Source organism: Vulpes vulpes, chromosome 10, assembly GCF_048418805.1.
Source record: "Vulpes vulpes isolate BD-2025 chromosome 10, VulVul3, whole genome shotgun sequence".
Classification (NCBI taxonomy): Eukaryota; Metazoa; Chordata; class Mammalia; order Carnivora; family Canidae; genus Vulpes; species Vulpes vulpes.
Genome location: NC_132789.1, coordinates 54128068 through 54145405, shown reverse-complemented (window position 1 = coordinate 54145405; position 17338 = coordinate 54128068). Strand labels below are relative to the sequence as shown.

Below are 17338 nucleotides of genomic sequence, written 5' to 3'. Positions count from 1 at the left end.
GCAAGTCCCTTTATAAGTGTAACTGGGGACACCTGGGTGGCTCAGCAGCTGAGCATCTGCCTTTGGCTCAGGTCATGATCCCGGGGTCCTGAGATCGAGTCCCGCATCGGGCTTCCTGCAGGGAGCCTGCTTCTCCCCCTATGTCTCTGCCTCTCTCTCTGTGTCTCTCATGAATAAATAAATAAAATCTTTAAAAAAAAATAAGTGTAACTGTGCCCCTTCCTCATGCCATGGCCCTCAAGCCACCCTGAGCGAGAGCCTGAGGGGTGGGGGTGGGGGGTCCTCACTCAGACACATGGGGACCCTGAGAATCACCAAGAGAGAAGTGACAGGGACAGCCTCTTAGAGATGTTTCTTCCCTTGAGAGAAACGGACAGGGGTCCCTGGAGGACACCAGGATGAGGGACGGAGCAGCATGGTTTCTGAGGGACGTTGCTGAAGTGACACCGACCCTTAGCTTGAAAGAGACATACTCAAGGACAGCAGTCACACTGGCCAATGAACAAAGAGTTCTGGTGCTTCAAAATGTTGTCGGATCCTGACACTGACCCGACAAATGCAGAGGAGAGGAATGGCTTCATTGAGACCCTTCCAGAAAGGCCCATTTGGGAATGCAGACACAGGAGGCACCAGGGCCCAGTAGAGGCTCTAGCCGTGTGCCGTGGCACTACGCACAGCCACCCTTGTGAAGCAACCATCCTGCACACCCAGTCAGGCATCGCCCCAGAGGAGACACCGACTGTCATCCCCTCTGGGGAGGTTTGGGGGCGCAGGCCCAAGAGTGGTGTCCAGTGGTCTGGTCCACATCAAGGAGCACCCAGAGCAAACTGACAGGCTGAAAGAGGCTGCGTACGTTCATTCATGCAAGCATGGGGATTTAGGAACACCTGCTGCACGCCCGGCCCTGCATCAGGTGTTGGAAATCCAGCAGTGAACTAAACAGACACCCCTATGCACCCGCAGCTCAAAATCTGGGGGAGCAGCGGGCCACTGATGAAATAAATACAGGATTTTTATATCGCAGCCGCAAAGTGACCACAAAGCAGAGGTTCTCAAGTCATAAGAATACGGAGGGAGGCCAGGTGGGGGGGTAGGGGCACGCAGGGTGAGGTCAGGAAGGCTTCCCTGACCAAGGGGCTTGAGGCCCAGTCTGGCCCTGGGAGAGGGTGGCTCACAGCCCCGGGTGCCCCCTGGGACAGGCCCATACAGAATCTTGCTGCAGGTTGTCACCACCTTCTCTGGGACAAGCCTAGCAATTCTACACAGTCCAGGGGGGCATTTTTTCAGAGGGTGTGAGGCCTGCTTGGGGCAGTCTCTGCATTCCCAAACAAATCCCGGCCAAATAGGGCTCCTATATGTTGACCCTACAATAACAGTTTTATTCTGTCCAAGGCTTGTTTACTTAGGGGCACAATGGGAGACTGTGACAGCTGCAGAGAACATGGGTGGGGTCACAAAGCAGTGCTTCCAGCTGTCAAAGAGACACCCAACCATCCAGGATGGTTTCCTGGGCAGGGCAAAGGCAAGGCTCCTTGCAGGGACTGAAGTCCCCAAGGCTTGAAATCTGGGGCTTCTGTCCTGGCCCTGGACCCCCAACCAAGTGGAGCAGCACCAGAGTCAGATTTCTGAGGTCTGCTCCTTCCCTGGCATCAAGGGGGCAGTGAGGGTGGGGACTCCCCCAGCCCCGCACCGCAGGCGGCCACTTGAGTCCTCAGGGGCCCAGTTACCGAGTGGCACACCGCTGGGCTCGCGCTGACCGCTTGGGCCACTGGGCCACACCCCACAACTCAGGGAGGTGGGAGCCCTGGGACAGAGGCCTGCGGACGGAGAGGTGGCGACGGGGCTCTCGGGGAAGGGTGCAGGGCGAGCTGGAGGTCAGCGACACTCAGCCAGCGGGAGAAGCGCCCAGCGGAAGCAGCACTGGCTCTGGCTCCCCAGCCTGCATCTCAGCACTGGGGGGCCAAATCCCACAGCGGCAGCTGGGTGACCCGGGAGCCACGGCTGGACTCCGACTTCAGTCCCAGCACTTGGTTGGGGAGGGCCAGGCCCTCTTCAGAGGACAGAGCGAGCCCACCTTGCTCCAGGTACTCAAGCGGAAAGGAGCCCCAAATGCTCTTCGGGGCGTCTGGGGGCTCCAGTGCCCCTCTCTGCCCTCCGTCGGGCACTCCCTGCGCTGCCTTCCTGGGCAGCCAGGCCCACAGCTGGCGAGCCCTTTACTGCCATCCTGCCTGAGATGTTTTCCTTGCATCCTCTTCCCCAGCTTAAGCCTCTCATTTTCTTGATCTGCTGGGTAGATACACGTGTCACCCATAAGACCTGTCCCCGCGTGGACGTCGGCTCTCAGGTGCCCACGAAAGAACCCCTTTGTGCTCGCAGCTTCCCCCAGACTAGATGCCCGTCTGGCTCACCCAGCTCTGCCCTGCCGACTGGCCGGACTCCAGGCGTCTCCTGCCCGTCACCCATCCTCCTCCACTCTGCCCCTCGCTGCTCTCCCTTCCTCCCCTGCTCACACCTCCATGACGAATAAAACCACGGTGGCCTGGTGCCTCCTCCCCGGGCTCCCCGGAGAGCGCCCACCCTTACCTGTGACTCCACAGCCCGGACCTGACAGGTGCTCTCCAGGACAGGGACGGCCCTGCCCTGTGCCTGCACTCCCCAAGGGGCTAGAATGAAGGCTCTGGGGTTTTCTTTCCTTGGTTGAGGGGGGCAGCTGGCTGATTACCCTCATGACGCCCCCCCCACACACAGACACACATGCATAAGCCCCTCCCACAAGACCAGCAAGGCACAGATGCCCCTTCCCCTCAGGAGAAGTCTTTGGGGCAGGAGGCCAGGCCCACACAAGCACTGGTGACCTCCCACCCCGAGCCCGCCTAGCCGGGTGAGCCCTAGGGAGCAATCGCAGGAGTCCTTTACGTCGCCCTGAACCGGGCTTGCTTATTCCCTGCTCTGGATGAGCTCCCAGGATGGGGGGATGAGGGGTGTTCAGCCAGAACCCAGATCCCCCCCAAGCACACCTTGAGCTGGGCCAGGCGGGACCCTGCACTGGGAGTGAGAACCCCGGCATTCTAGAGCCCGCGCCCCCAGCGACTCCGGGCAAGTCATTTCCACTCCCTGCAACGCCGCGTCCTTGACTGTGAAGTCAGTGGACAGGCTAGACAACCTCAGCAGGCCTACTGATTTGATCTGTGGTTCTGCTTGCCTGGGATTTTCCTACTTCCGACTCTTTCCTGTGGCCTCCATTAGTTCCCACTAAGTTTCCAAACGCCTTTTAAAAATGTTATCATTAAAAAAAAAAGTTATTGTTTTTCCTCTAATTATAAAAGCATTATAAGCTTATCACCAAAAAACGGGAGCCTGCGCTGGAGAGTACAGAGGAAACAAAGCTGCAAAGCCCCCTCCCCGAGGTAACCAGCACCGCAGGAGGCACCCCCTCCTTTCCTGTGCCCAGACTCAGAGAGCCCGCATTTCTAGCCCCGGCTCTGGCTCCGGCTCTCCTCTGGTTCCTGACTCCCACCCTCCCAAGACCAGTGGCCACTGGATATTTTCGTGAATTGTGAGCTCCCTCCTCCTGCTCTCAGTGGACGCTGAAGAATCCTGGGGCTGCCCCGGCTGGGCAGGCCCCACTGGGATCCAGCAGGCCTCTTGTTCAGGATTCTGCAACCCCAGGGTTTGCTCATGGGATGAAGTCCCATCCAAGACAAACTTTATGGAGGAGGACAGACAAGACCCCACACCCCAGACTGACCTTGAGCCAAATCCAGATCACTGGCAACTTTCTCTGAGCCCCATAGGGGAATTGAGGCAGAAGAGCCATTACAGTAAATTGTGGCTGCCTCAAAAGACCTCACAACCTCCTCGCACCCCTACATTCTTGCTCCCCCGAGTTGTCTCCCCGGGAGCCAGACTGGCCCTTAGGTAGCCCCCCGCCCTGCAGCGACAGAGCCCTCCGTCCTTCATCTGGCCTCGCTTATCCAGATATGGGAAAGAGTCAGGGGCCAGAGGTGGAGGAGGGAGACCATGGGAAAGTCCACCCTAGGCCCGAGCAGTACCCAGGGGCTCTTAGCGCCTCTTGCCTCAAGGAAAACTTCAGAGCAGGCTCTGGGCACCTGTTAGGAGTCCAAACCTTCACGTAGCAGGTGCGAGAGGCAAGGGCATGCCCCGTGCTGTTTCATCCAGAGCCCTGGTTGGTGCAAAGAGAAGAGACCTGCCAACACGGTGGAGAGGAGACCGAGGAGGCACTCCCAGGCGTGCCAGGCTCCGCTCCAGGCCCTGGGGAGCAGTGATGGGGAGCACCGGGTGGGCCCTGCCTCTGCCCTGGAGAAGCCCGGCAGCCCTGCCTCATTCTGCAGCAGCTGTGGGCAGCCTCTACCCCAGTCAGTTGGCAGTGGGGCTGGCACTCGGGGAAGTGGCTTCAGTTTGTGACCCTGGCAGTTCTGAGGTTTGAGGGCAGCCCTGCATAATGCTTCTCCCAAACCCAACCCATGTCTCCCCAGAGACATTCCTTCTCGTGCCTTCGGAAGGTCAAATCGGGATGCTCTACAGGGTGGGGAGGATGGCTTTCCCTGTCCCCTCACCCTTGCTTGCTGCCCTCAGCCCCGTGGTCCCCGACATCCTTCCACATCCCCAGCTTCTAGGGACGAGGCCCCACTGGTGCCCACCCCGTCCGGGCACTTGCCGCGGACACTGCTGAACGTCGTCTGGGGTCTCTGTCCTCCCAGCTGAGACCCCCATCCCATCCTGTTCCCCCACCGTGCCTGCCCAGTCCATGTACCACGTCCCCCTGCCCCCTCACTCACTCTCCCCATAGGAGTAACTGCCGTGGCAAGGACAATAGGGCTGTATTGATTAGTACAATTCCTGGGCACCTCCGGCCCGTCTCCCCGGGAGCTGGGACAATGCAGCTTTGATACACAGAGCAGATTCTCAGCAGGTCCTTGGGCTGGGGGAGCCCTCACCCCCCCACTCTCTTCCCCCAGGCCCCCACCACACAGCTAACTCTTCCTGCGCTCCTTCGCACAGTTGCGACTTTCTGGGTCACTTCTGCTGGTGTCCGTCTCCCTGGCTGGCCGGCCCTGCCCCTCCCTGGCACAGACCACTCAGCCCCTCTCCCCACCCCCAGCCCAGCCTCTGGGACCGCCTGGCTCCAGGGAGGGGGCTCAGCGTTCTGGAAGGTGACTGACCTGCTCTGGGGAGGAGGGGGCCACAGGTCCTTGAGCCGAGGCCATCCCAGGATGAGCACCCAGAGCGAAGCGCGTGTCCCTGCTGCTCATTCACACCTCTGCCAGCTCCTGGCGACACTGATGCATCCCCTGCCTCTCTCAGTGGCGGCCAGCGACAATTACTTTCACCTCATCTCCTCCCGAAGCTCTGCCTACCCCTCCCCGGCCCTCCCCCTCCGGCCCGGCCCCATGCAGCCCAGCGCGGGTGCTCTGAGCTACAGTGAGGCATGGGGTTTGTTGTGTTTTTCCCTTGTTCCCAGCAAGTTACTGGAACAGAAAACACACACACACACACAGACTCACAACCACAGAGTGAGGCAGAGCGAGCGCGGAAGAGAGCGAGCAGCCTCGGGGCCCAGATGCTTCTGAGCTCACGGGCCTGGCACTTGGTGGGCTCCTGGTAGGGTGGTTGGGTGCCATTGGGCACCGGACATGAGACAGGACAGGAAGAGGGTGGGGGCAGAGTCCACAGGGTAACACCAAAGCATCCTCGACTGCTCAAAGAGGTGCGGGCAGGGGGACGGTGGGCCCTGGAACTGTCCCTGGCCCCCTCACAAGAGCTGGAGAGCCACAGCCAGCCACGATGATTGAATGCCCTCGCTGAAGAATGTGGCTGACCATGCAAGAAAGCCCTGGCCTGGTGAATGGCACTGTCACCTGGCCTAAGAAAGATGGCACGAGCTAAGAGAGCGGTCACCACGGAGTCACCACAGATGGCAGAGGCGCAGCCATGGAATAGGACCCCTGGAGATCTGTACTGCATGGCCCAGGGCTGGGTTCAGACCAGCAGGTGTCACCATAACTGGGGCGAGATGGCGCTCAGACCCATCCAGTCCCACTTCTCCGAGGCCCCGCTCACCAGTCGGGTCTCCAGCAGGTGCTGAGATACCACAGACCAGCAGTCAGGAAGGTGGGCATGAATATTCCGGAAATTAATAGATGGGTGGAGGCCCTGGTACGTGGTAGGGTCTTAGTAAGCATCCACCAATGGGAAGCATGCATGAATTCTGATGTAAAGCTTGGTTTTCTACGAGTTTGGTTAAGTATGATGACCTCAAAAGGAACATGGCAGGATGGCTTTTTTTTTTTTAGGATGACTTAAAAAAAAAAAAAAGGCACAGGCTCTAGAGTCAGATAGGCCTGGTTTAAACCCCAGCACTGCCAGTTTCTCACCATGTAAGCCTTAGACAAATCACATAACGTGTCTGGTCTTAGTTTCTTCGTCTCTCAAATAAGGGTATCACCCATCATCGACTCTAGTGAGAATCAGCAGTAATAGTAATACATATTAATAATACATATTAAGTGCTTACTATGAGCCAGACACTGTCCTAAACACTTTATGCACATTAATTCATTTAATCCTCCCCCCCCCCAAATGCCTTGACGTAGATACATTATCATCCTCATTTTGGGGTTAGACGGAGATCAGCCTTGGCCCAAGCAAGTCTCCTAGGAATGGTCTCAGACCCCACTGACTCAGCCTCTCACCGGGCCAGCCTCATGCAGCCAGGTCCCCAGACACGCTCCGCTGACTTCCTGTGCGCACAGACTGTGGGCCAAGGCCCTGGCTGGGCCACTGGCTTCAGGAAGGCCCAGTCACCCATGATGCCCAAATGCTCACTTCCACCCAGGGTGGGCTCTGGGCTCTGACTGCCCTGGCCTGGGCAGGGTGCCCAGAACAGGCAGCCCTGGCTGGACGGCTTTCTCTGGCTCTGGCCATGGGGACAGGAGGCGGCAGCAGCCCAGCTGGGCCCTGGCCGTAATGAGGCCTCATTAGTGGGATCCAGCTGCTCTAGCCCCACTCTGGGAGGCCGACTCCCCGAGCCCCCGCCTCTGACTTTTCTTAATAAGAGTGAGCATGCCTCCAGAGGGGCAAGGAATCTAGTTGCTTTGTTGTGCCCTGTGGCTCCAGGGGGGGAGGTCCTGCTGAGCTAGAACCGAGGGGGGTGGGGCCTGCAGGGAAGCTGAGTGAGGGGAGGTGAGGGCACAGGACTGAGCAGGTGTGCTCCAGGGAAGGTGAGGAGGGGATGGGGACCAAAGAGGAAGGGAGGGCACGGTCTCAGGTCCAGAGAGGAGGTCTGAGAATGCTGGGCCTTCTCTGGATCTAGATATTGTCCCTTTCACTGGGAGGGTGTAGTAGTGCATCTCCAATCACCTGGCTGGTCACCTAGGTCATTGCTCAGGCTGTCCCGGCTGAGGGAGCCCCTCTTCTGTGCTAGGCCTTATACAGCGAGAGTGCCCACTGTGTGCTGGTCCCTGAGCTAGGAGAGAATCTGTTGTGTGCCAGACTCTGTGCTAGGAAAGCACCCACTGTACTACCAGGACTGGGGTTTGGAAAGCTCCCACAGGGTGCGGGGACCTGAGTTAGCAGAGTGCCCACTGTGCACAAAGTCTGAGTGTGCTGGGCTCGTGTTAAGACGGCACCCACTTTGTATCAGCCCAATGCCAGTGAGCCCCTGCAGTGTGCTAGGTCCTGCACTAGATGAGCAGCCGACATATGCCAAATTCTGTGCCAGGTGAAGACCCAACGAATCCCCAGCCTGGAGCTGGGTGAGCACCCGCTGTTTGCCTGGCCCTGTGATAGACCAGTGCCCGATGTGTGACAGGCTCTACACTAAGGGAGTGCCCAACGTAAGCAAGTCTGCACTAGTTGAGCACTTCTCATGTGCTGGGGCTTGTGCTAGGTGAGTGCCTGATAATCGACAGGCTCTTCACCTGCGAAGTGCCCAGTGTGTGCCAAACCCTGTGCTTGTTGAGCTCCCAGTATGGCCAAGCCCATACTAGTTGAGCACTTGCCACTTGCCAGGATGTGGGCTGGGTGAGCACCCACTGTGTGCCAGGCCCTGCAATGGATGGTGCAGATAAGAGGAGGGTACACATCCTCCTATCAGAGTGTAATACAACAGGTCAGGGTGGGGCAGCCTGGGGTGGCCTGTGGTGCTTGCAAAGCCTTCTGGGATGATTTAGATGCTCTGGCGCTCAGGGCCCTAGCCCAGGTGACTCCGCTCTTATTCATCACAAGGTTTCCCAACGGCAGAAGCAACCAGCATCCTCAAAAATATGGGGAGAGGCCAGTGAGGCTCACCAAGGCCTCTGTTGCCCCAGACTCTGTTGCCGGTGAGGAGCGGGCATGGGAAGGGGAATTAGCCAGCCTGTGACCTTGCTGTGAGGCCGTGTGGTTAAAGCTGACCCAGTGGGGCTCTCCGGCCCTGGGCTCCTCTCCTCCAGCACCCTGGCCTCCGAGCCTCGGGCAGCCCCACTCCACACGTGTAGAGAAGTATCACCCCACCCACCCCTGGTGCCCCCCAGCATCCCAGCTGCTCCCAGGCTTGGAGGCACCCCGGCCAGCTGGGTTCTTGCATGGCCCTGTCCTAGGAGCTGCTGAGGCGTGAGGGAGGCAGCTGAGCTGGCCTGGCGGAGACCATCTGGGCCGGCAGTGGGGGGAGGGACATGTGCAGCGGGCATGTGGGCCTGGGCACGTGCTGCAAAGGGGCTCGCTTCTCCATGGGGTGCCTGCCACATGAAGAGCAGGGCAAGAGCTCCGAGATGGACGCAGTGTGTCTGGGGATGCTCAAGAGAGCCCGGGGAGCAGGGGACAGCCCAGGGCAGGGACTAGCGGTCCGCTCCCCACACACCAGGGCACAAATGGCCAAAGAAGCCACAGGCCCTGGACTGTCCGTGTGGCTTATATGCATGGCCCTCAAGTACCCTCTCTTCTACCCCCACCGTGGCGCGGAGAGAAGGGCATATCTGGAAGGAGTGTCCTCAGCGCTTTGCCTTTAGGGGGGCACAGGCACCTCACAAAGTGCTGGCTCAGCTGCCTAGGTTAGCCAGGAGGGCTAGCGCTCCTCTGAGCCCGTTTCCTAGAGACGAGCACTGAATGGAGGTGGCTCCAGTTCCAAACTGGGGCCGGAGAATAGAGTAGCCCAAGGTCATCAGCAGAACCGAGAAAGAGGCAGGAATAGAATCTCCAGCAACCACTGGGGGGGGGGGGGGGGGGGCCCAGGGGACAGATGTTATGGGCCTCAAACAAGCAGTGGCGGGCAGAAGCCAAAGGGCAGAGGGCACGGAGGAAACCAAGCCCTGGCTATCTTTAGGCACATCCTGGGGCTGGGAACGCGCGTCCCAAGGCAGCGCTGCCTTCCGCACACAGGCTGGCCCCGCAGAGCCCAAGTCCGGGAAGCGGAGCCCCGGCCGGGTCACCGGACCTCGTGATTCACGCTCCCCCTGTGGCCCCCACGCTCCCCACCTCGGCCGCTTGCCTGTGCCAGTCCTTCCCGGGTCGCTCCCGAGGAAGAAGAGCAGCCAGGGAATACTCGGGGGTTTCTTGGGTTTCATGGGGCTCAGACTGTCCACGTAGCGTGGGCAGAGCCACACCCCGCTTCCCACGGACAACAGGCCCGTGGCGATTCCCAGCCTCCCCTGGGAACAGGGAGCCCATTTTTGGCCGTGTTGCGGCATCACCTCTAGCAAGTGTTCAGATCATGGGATGTCTACCTCTGCCCATTTATGAGCACTCGGAGTTCAGGTTGGCTCAGGAATACTTCCCGAAGCTTGGCTCACTCAGGCTCGTTCCAACCAGGTAGGAGCTGGGCCAGAGCAGGCCCGAGGGGCGGAATGCTACAAGTTCAGGACGGGGCAGGATAGGGGGTCCTTACCCTGGAGCAAAATCTTCCATTTCCCTCTCCCAAACCATTCCTTTGGACCAAGTACTCTGAGTTCCAGAAATCCTTGGTGAGAGACGGGGCCTATTTAGGGGGTGGGGGAGCTCAGCAGAGATCCCGGCCCAAACAATGCTTAACAGAATGAGAAATGCAACAGAAGGAATTGATGTGGGCAAGAGAGGTGCCCAGGCAAGGGCTGTGTGGTCACTGGCTTCCTCCCCTGACAGCTGCCCGGCCTAGCTTGTCCCTGAGGCAAGATCCCAAGAGAAGAAATGCAACCACTGCTCTTGGGATAGGATCTGACATCTATGTCCCGGTTCCTGCTTCCAGTGCCAACCCGCTCTGTCCGTCAGGGAGTCTTCCTCCTTCAAGCCCTGACCAGGCCCGGCTCTTGCCCTCTGCTCCTAACGGTGCCTCTCTACCAACTCTCCTGTGCTCCGGGGCAGTGGGCAAAGGAAGGGCCATGGCTTGGGGAAGGGGGAGAGGGAAGTTTTCCGAGGCCTCAGAGGAGGAAATGTTACTTTTCAGATTGAGAAGGAACCAGGGAAGTAGAGGAGAACCAGACAGGTTTGGAGACCCCTTGATTAGCAAGTACTGAATACCTCCTGCTGCAGGCAGAGCATGGGGTGCAGGGGGGGGGTGCCAGGGTGCCAACCATGGGTCCTACTGGCCTCCCAGCAGGACCAGTTGCAGCCTCTCCCGAGCATCTCTTGTGATGGGGATGGGGAGTGTGCTCCTGCCCCTGTGGCCTCTGTGGGCTCTGGAGCAGACTCTGCCCCGTTCTGGGCTCCAAGCTGCAGCACCATCTAACCTGTTGGGCAAGGGGCTGCCTGCCTGGGGCCTGGGACAGCCTCAGCACTCAGGAGCCCGGGCAGAGCCAGACTCAGGGCCCCAAGAAGCCTCCTAGGCCCTCCTACCACGGCAAGCAGCCAGCAAAAGGCCTCAGAGGGGCGGTGCTCACCATCCCCCCTTCCTCCCTGCAGTCTGGTTCCTGTACTCACCAGCATCCCTTTGGCACCTTTTCCTACCATGGCAGCAGCAGGCTGGGGGACTCTGGAGTCCTGGACCGCACTCACAGACTCTGCTTCCAGCACCTTTCAGACCACAGATCTCAAGAGCTGTAGAGAGAGCAGAGAGCAGGGTGGGAATCTGGCCGGGGAAGGTGAGGGCAGGCCAGGTGTGGCCCTCAGGGTGCTCCAGGACAGTCCCTGCCGGGCTCCTGCCCCACCCAGGCCAGCCCACCCTCTGCCAGGGGCTTTCCCATCTTTGTCCTCTTTGGATGCCCCTCAATCAGCTCCCTCATAGCCCTTCTTCCAACCCTTCCCCTGGATCCCTTGGTCTCCAGGCTTCCTGTCCCAATGGGCAAAGGTCTATTTTTGACTCTCCAGATGCCCAATTCTATAAAAGATTAAAAAATGAACACAGAACTGGGACAGGGTCCAATTCCTTCATCATCTATGTGGATGGCTTCAACCTTTCCCCTGAAGGGGAGTCCATTGGGGTCAGTGCACGCTCCCCATCATCACCCCAGCCGGGCAGCCAGGACAGTGCTTCCTCATCCTGACGCCACTCGGCTTGGGCTCCAGGGCATCTGGACATGTTGTTTTGTCACTAATCTGGACCATAAGTCCTGTGAACACCAAACACACCGTGCACAGGACTGCCCCCCCTTCCGTTGGCTCAGGCTGTCCCCTGCCAGCAACATCTTTCCTCCTGCTCACCCTGTAAAGTTCTGCAAATCCTTTAGGACCATGCTTAAATGTCACCTCTTCTCTGTGGCCTTTCCTGGCACTCTCCCCAGCTGGCGTGAACAAATTGCTTCCTCCTTTCTTTTTTTTGGCAGATTTCTACTAGTGTCCTTATCAACTCATTCTAGACTTATTTGCTTATGTCCATCAACCATGAGTCTGCGAGTTGAGGGTTGGGTCCGTGTTTCATTTACCCTCTACGCCTGCACCTTGCCCCATACGTGCTTTCAGGAAGTCTTGCTTGACTTGACTCGAAGGGTAATGGGTAAGACTGAGGTCCTGGAATGATGGTCCAGGTCAGCCAGAGATCTTGTGGGAAGCTTCTGAGAGGTAGTGTGGGCCTGCCGAGCTGGAGAAGGCCACAGACAAATGGAAGGAGTGGCCGCACCACCAAGCTGGTGTATCCAGGTTTAATGTCAGACCCAGATGGAATAGAGGGTAGTTTTTGACAGGCCTCAGGAGAGGATTCCACCTTCAGGGAGCCTCAAAGAATTCTCTCATGGGAGGGAAACCCTGCATTCGGTGGACAAGGTTGTTCAACTTCCATTGTGCCTGGTCCCTGGAGGGACTGGGCTCGTCTTCTGAGGCCTTCTCTCCCCTCCCAGGGAGCAGACTCTACTCCAAAGGCTGTTCTGTGCCACTCTGCCCCACCCACGGCCTCCTGTAAAGGGCCGCCTCTCTCCTCTAGGTCCAGGAAGGTAGTAGAAGGCCAGAAGAGACCAGGAAGGAGCACCTCGCCTATGAAAATCAGCCCTTGGCTTCCTTAGGACTTGGCCCTGGCCACTCAGGGTCCCTCTCCCCGGGGCAGAGGCAGGCGCAGATGTGACCTGTAACCATTTCCCTTTTGTCACTCACCCAGGTTGGCCTCTCTGCCTCTCAAAGGGGTCCTCCTAAAGAGGTCCCTGCACATGGTTTTGGTCTCCTGGGGGCAGCCAGGAGAAGGGGGGACGTTGTGCTCCCTTAGAAGATCACAGTCTTATCTTCACTCACTGCACCTCTCCCTAAGCCGTAAACTCTCCATGTGACTTCCCCAAAGCTGTCCCTCTTCAGCCAACAAACAGTAATAACAGCAGATGGCATTTTTAAGAGCCACCTCGTGGATTGGTCACTGTTATGCCCCCTGGTTAGGTAAGTAAACTGAGGGCACTCTGCCCAGGGACTTAGGCTCCAGAGTGTTCTCACTCAGGTTATCCCTGAATACTTACTGCAAATACAGTCCTTGTGCTTAAAGCGTTTACTGGTTAGTGACCCAAAGACTGCCTGGTGGTGGCCTCCAGGAGAACGAATGAGTTGGGTATAAAGCTTTGCTGCCTCTCCTGCCTCTGCCATTTCTGTTAAATGGTCCCATCCAACCGTTCAAAAGTGGTCCCCATACGGACTACCACTGGCAAGCTGTGGGTTCAGCATGTGACGGAGAGCTTGGGCTCTGGGCTCTGGTAGGCCTGGCCTGGAATTCTGCTTCTGCCGCTCACTCTGTATGTGACTTCAGGCAAGTTACTTAACTTCTCCGAGCCTCAGTTTACTCAATCTGGAAGATGGGGCTAGTAACACTTCCTTTGTAAATTCTGAAGTTTCTGCTTTATTTTGGACTCTCCTGCAAGTCCCTACCTCCCAGTCCATTAATTTTCCCAAAGCCCTAAGGCCCCAATTCCCCCCCCATTGTTCTCCACAGACAACAGGACATGGCCTAGATTGTTTAGCAGGCATTTAAGGCTGGCCACAATTCATTTATTCCACAAATATTTATTTCAGGCTTGCTCTGGGCCAGACTGGTGCTGGGCAGCAAGAAGTCATTGGTCTCTGCCCTCCTGCATCTTACAGGCTGGGGGAAACTCATGACTCAGAGGCAGACAATCAAAGACTGAGATAAAGGGTGTGAAGGAGAAAGATCCTTCTATGAGAGTCTAGAGCAGGGGGACCTGGCCTTGTCTGATAGCCACAGAGGGCTTTCCTGAGGAAGCAATGTTATAGGGTCAGAGGGACTACTCTAGGCAAAGTGGCAATAGTGAGGAAGAGAACAGGAAGGGAGATCCAAGCAAATGAAGTAGTATGTGCAAAGACCCTGAGGCTGAGTTCAGATCACCAGGGAGAAAGTGACTAAAGATGAAGGTGGACAGATAAGCAGGGTCAGGGCCTTTGGGACCTGGATTTTGGTTTTTATCCTGAGGGCAATGGCCGTGATCAAAGGCTTTAAGGCAGAGTTGTACCTGGCAGGAGCAACTGGTGGAATGCACATTTTGAAAACATCACCCTAGACACAGTGTGGAGAAAGGACTGGAGGGAGGGGTTAGTGGAAAAGAAGTCAGTCAGGAAGAGGCCAGGCCGGGGAGGAGAAGGTAGAGACCGGGAAGGTGGCCATAGGATGGGGAGAGGTATACAGACCTGAGAAAAATAGAGAAGGCAACACTGGCAGGACTCCGTGATGAGCAGCACAAGAGGTGAGGGACAAACAGGGGTGTCTGGTTTCTGCTGGTGCAACAGGAAGAAGCCAGGGCCAGGCCCAAGGACAGGAGTGTGGGGGTGCAACAGGTTTGGAGTGAGGAGAGAGCCAGCTGGGTGTGAGCTGGCCTGCAAGCCGCTCAAGGGTGGATGGTGAGAGGGGATGCGCAGGACCCCCACTACCTCTACCCTCTCATTGCTCTGTCCTTCCTTCTCCCAAACGGGGCTGTCAGTCAATTGTAAGGGTCCATCTGAGCCAAGCCCTGGGGTCCTCTCTGGGAATGGAAAGATGACAGGCTCTTCCCCTGTCTTCAAGGACCTCACAGTTAAAAAAAAAAAAAAAAAAAAAAAAAAAAAAAAAGGACCTCACAGTTAAGGAGAAAGAGAGGGGAGAAAGCATACACTCTTTTCACTGTGACCGAGGGAGTGGAGGGGCTGTGGGAGCAGGGGAGGGCTTCTAGTTTTGCCTGGAGCCCAGGTCAGCTACCTGCAGCCACCTGTGGCCATGCGGGACTCTCCAGCATTCCCAGGGCTTCTTGCCTCCGCGTTTGTGCAGGAGGCTCCCTCTTCCTTGAGCATCCTTGCCCCCATTTCCATCTGTACATATCCTACCCAGCTTCAATGTCACGTCCCAATGGCATTCTCTTCAAGAAGCCTACCTTCCTCCTCCAATTGCTGTCACCTTTCCCCCGTACCCCCAAAGCACGCTGAGTACATCTGATTAACACGCCCGTCACATACAGTGTTGCGGCATGGTCATCGGTGCCCAGATCTGGCTCCCCACGCCCTGGAGAGCTCTTCCAGGGCAAACGTGAGATTCTTCTCTGTCCCCGGGGCTGGGCACTGAGCGGGCACCGCCGCAGTCGCAGTGTAGGCCGAGTAAGGGGGCGTTTTCTCTGCGGTCCTTGGAAACACTCGGGCATGCTCAGTGCCGCCCATTGGTCCCTTCCTAGAACCAGTTCCCTCACCCACTATTCTCCAACCTTCCGATGCACCCTCACTCTGGACTTCTCACGTCCTTCTTTCCTTTTCCACTCCCCGGCCCTGCCCCCGGGCCCCCCACCTCCACCCCAGCCTTTATCTTCTAGCAACCGCAGCCTCAAGCTTGTTCCAGCATAGAAATAGAGCCGGGCTTTGTGCTTGGAGCTGTCAGAGCCGGGGACGCGGCTCCTTTAAGAGTGAGCGGCGAGGGGGCGTGGCCTGGGGGAGCAGGCCCGAAAGGGGGCGCGGCTCCTTTAAGAAGCAGCCGGCGGACCGCGAGGAGGCCCCCGGCCGGCCGGCAGGGGCGCGGTCGCCTTTGGAGCTGCGGCACCGCCCGTAGCACCCCGGTTCCTCGAAGCGGGGTGCGCCCGCTTTTATCGGGGTGCGAGGTGTTGGGGGCGGTGTTACATCAGCCGCCACGTGTGGGCCTCTCAGCTGGTGTGGAGGCGGCGGCCCCGCCCCCGGCCCCAGCGGTGGAAAAGTACCGGGGCGCCGAGGTCCCCGCCCCCTCGCCCCGCCCCCAGGCCGGCTCCGGCCCCTCCCGGCCCGCCCCGCTAGCCCCCTCCCGGCCCGCGCGGGCCCCGCCGCCTTCCAGCGCCCGCGGCGGCTGCGGGGTGCGGGGCGCCGGCTGGGGGTGCGCGCCCGGCTGCGGGCCCCCGGCCTCACCTGTGGCCGCCCGGGCCCGCCCCGCACGCGCCCGAGTGGAGGCTGGGCAGGGAGGGCGCGGATTTTCCCCGGAGTAGCCGCCCCCAAGGAACTCCACGGCCGCAGTCCCTGCCCAACGCGGGGGCCCGGGGGGGGGGGGGGGGCGCGGACAGAGATCCCGAGGCGCCGGGACCCCTGCGCGGCTCCCCGGCACCGCGGGCGCGCGGGAACCCGGACCCGGCGGGCGGGTGGGCGGGCGGGAAGGGAGGCAGGCCGGCCGGAGGGGCCAGAGAGGCGGCGGGGCCTGCGGGGCGCGGACCGGCGGAGCGGGAGCCCGCACGGGGGCGCAGAGCCGGCCGCAGCCCCCGGCGCGCAGACCCGCTGGCGCCCCAGACGGACCGCGGCGGCGCGGCTCCCGCGCTGCCCGCACAGCCCCGCGCCCGCCGCCCCCGACCGCCCCGGCGTCGGCACGCAGCGCCCCCCCGCTTCGGGAGCGCCCCCCCGTCTCGCCCGCTGGAGCTCCTTGGTGACAGCGGTGACACCCAGACGCGCGCACCTACCCCGATCTCTGCGGCGAGACAGACACCCTCGTGCGTGCGCCCACACTCTCCCCCGCGGATGCCCGCGTGCAAGCGCGATCGCACACACAGACACACGCACACACACTGCTGCCCGCTGCTCCCGGGGCTTAGCCCCGCGGAGCCACCGAACCCAGACGGACGGCGGGACCGACAGAGGCGCGGGCTCGGCGCGGCCCTCCCCGAGCCCCTTACCATGCTGCAGCCCCCGGCCGGGCGCGCTGGGTCCGCACCGCGGTGCGCCCAGGTGGCTTTCTTAAAGGGAAAGTTGCATCAGCCTCCCGAGGCTCAGAGCCGCCGCGAGTCCGCCCGCCCCGCCGCGCCGCTCGAGGCTCCTCCGGAGCTTGTTGTGTTTTGGTTTCGGGGAGGCGGGGGCCAAGAGTTTGGTGAAAGTTTGGAGAGTGGAGAAGGCTTGGGAGACCTAGCCAAGTCCCTCCCCTCCCTGAACGGCTCCCCTGGCTGCTCCCCCCCCCCCCTTCCCCGTTTCATCCCCACCCCGCTGGCCGACTTCTCAGGCTCCTCCTCCCAGGGAATAAAATTACAAGGCTCTCCAGCTTTCGGATGATTGATCCCCAGGAACCCCTGGGAGTGGGCTCCGCAAAGGAACCCCCCCCCCCTTCTTCGCCCTGGCCTTGCTGCCCGCCGCCTGGGGCCCTTGGAGGAAGCAGTTGTCGTTGCCCACTTCGGACTAGGCTGGAGTGACGCCAGAAGACCTGGGGCACTTCGGGGGGCTGGGGCTGGAGCTGGCCCTCCAGGCCCCTGGGCTTCTGCGCCTGCGTTGCCCCCGGGGAGAAGCCAGAGCAAATTCCATTCCCTTTGGAGCGGTGCCTCTAGGGACTCTGGGCACAGCTGGGTAAGGCCCCCGGTCCTGATCCTTGGAACTGGAGGTCTAGGGGGTAATCCTTCCTCCAGGGATGCTCCTTGGACCGCTGGTTTGGGCAGCCCTACTCTGCTGCTGTGTTACGGGGCTGCAGACACCAACCTGGGTCCCTTATTCCCTCCCTGAGGGGACAGACCCGGGTTCCAATACTAGATAAAGGAGACTTTGCCAAAAGCAG

The 17338-nt window shown here is 59.6% G+C and overlaps 1 protein-coding gene across 14 annotated transcripts in view; it reads right to left on the bottom strand.

Annotated features, from left to right (window-relative positions):
• Positions 1–16832, bottom strand: part of SLC6A9 (solute carrier family 6 member 9) — a 32070-nt gene extending 15238 nt beyond the window's left edge. Inside the window, exons 1-2 of one of the 14 annotated variants that reach the window (XM_025992007.2) lie at positions 16476–16832; positions 10891–11007 (exon numbers count right to left, since the gene is read on the bottom strand). In XM_025992007.2, the coding sequence (XP_025847792.1) occupies positions 10891–10920 (30 nt within the window). In that variant the 5' untranslated portion in view covers positions 10921–11007; positions 16476–16832. Of the gene's footprint in view, positions 1–5183; positions 5580–10890; positions 11008–14563; positions 15088–16262 lie in introns of those variants that run through there. The other 13 variants (XM_025992014.2, XM_072724212.1, XM_025992009.2 and 10 more) reach the window with 13 other exon arrangements.
• Positions 16833–17338: the final 506 nt, after the last annotated feature.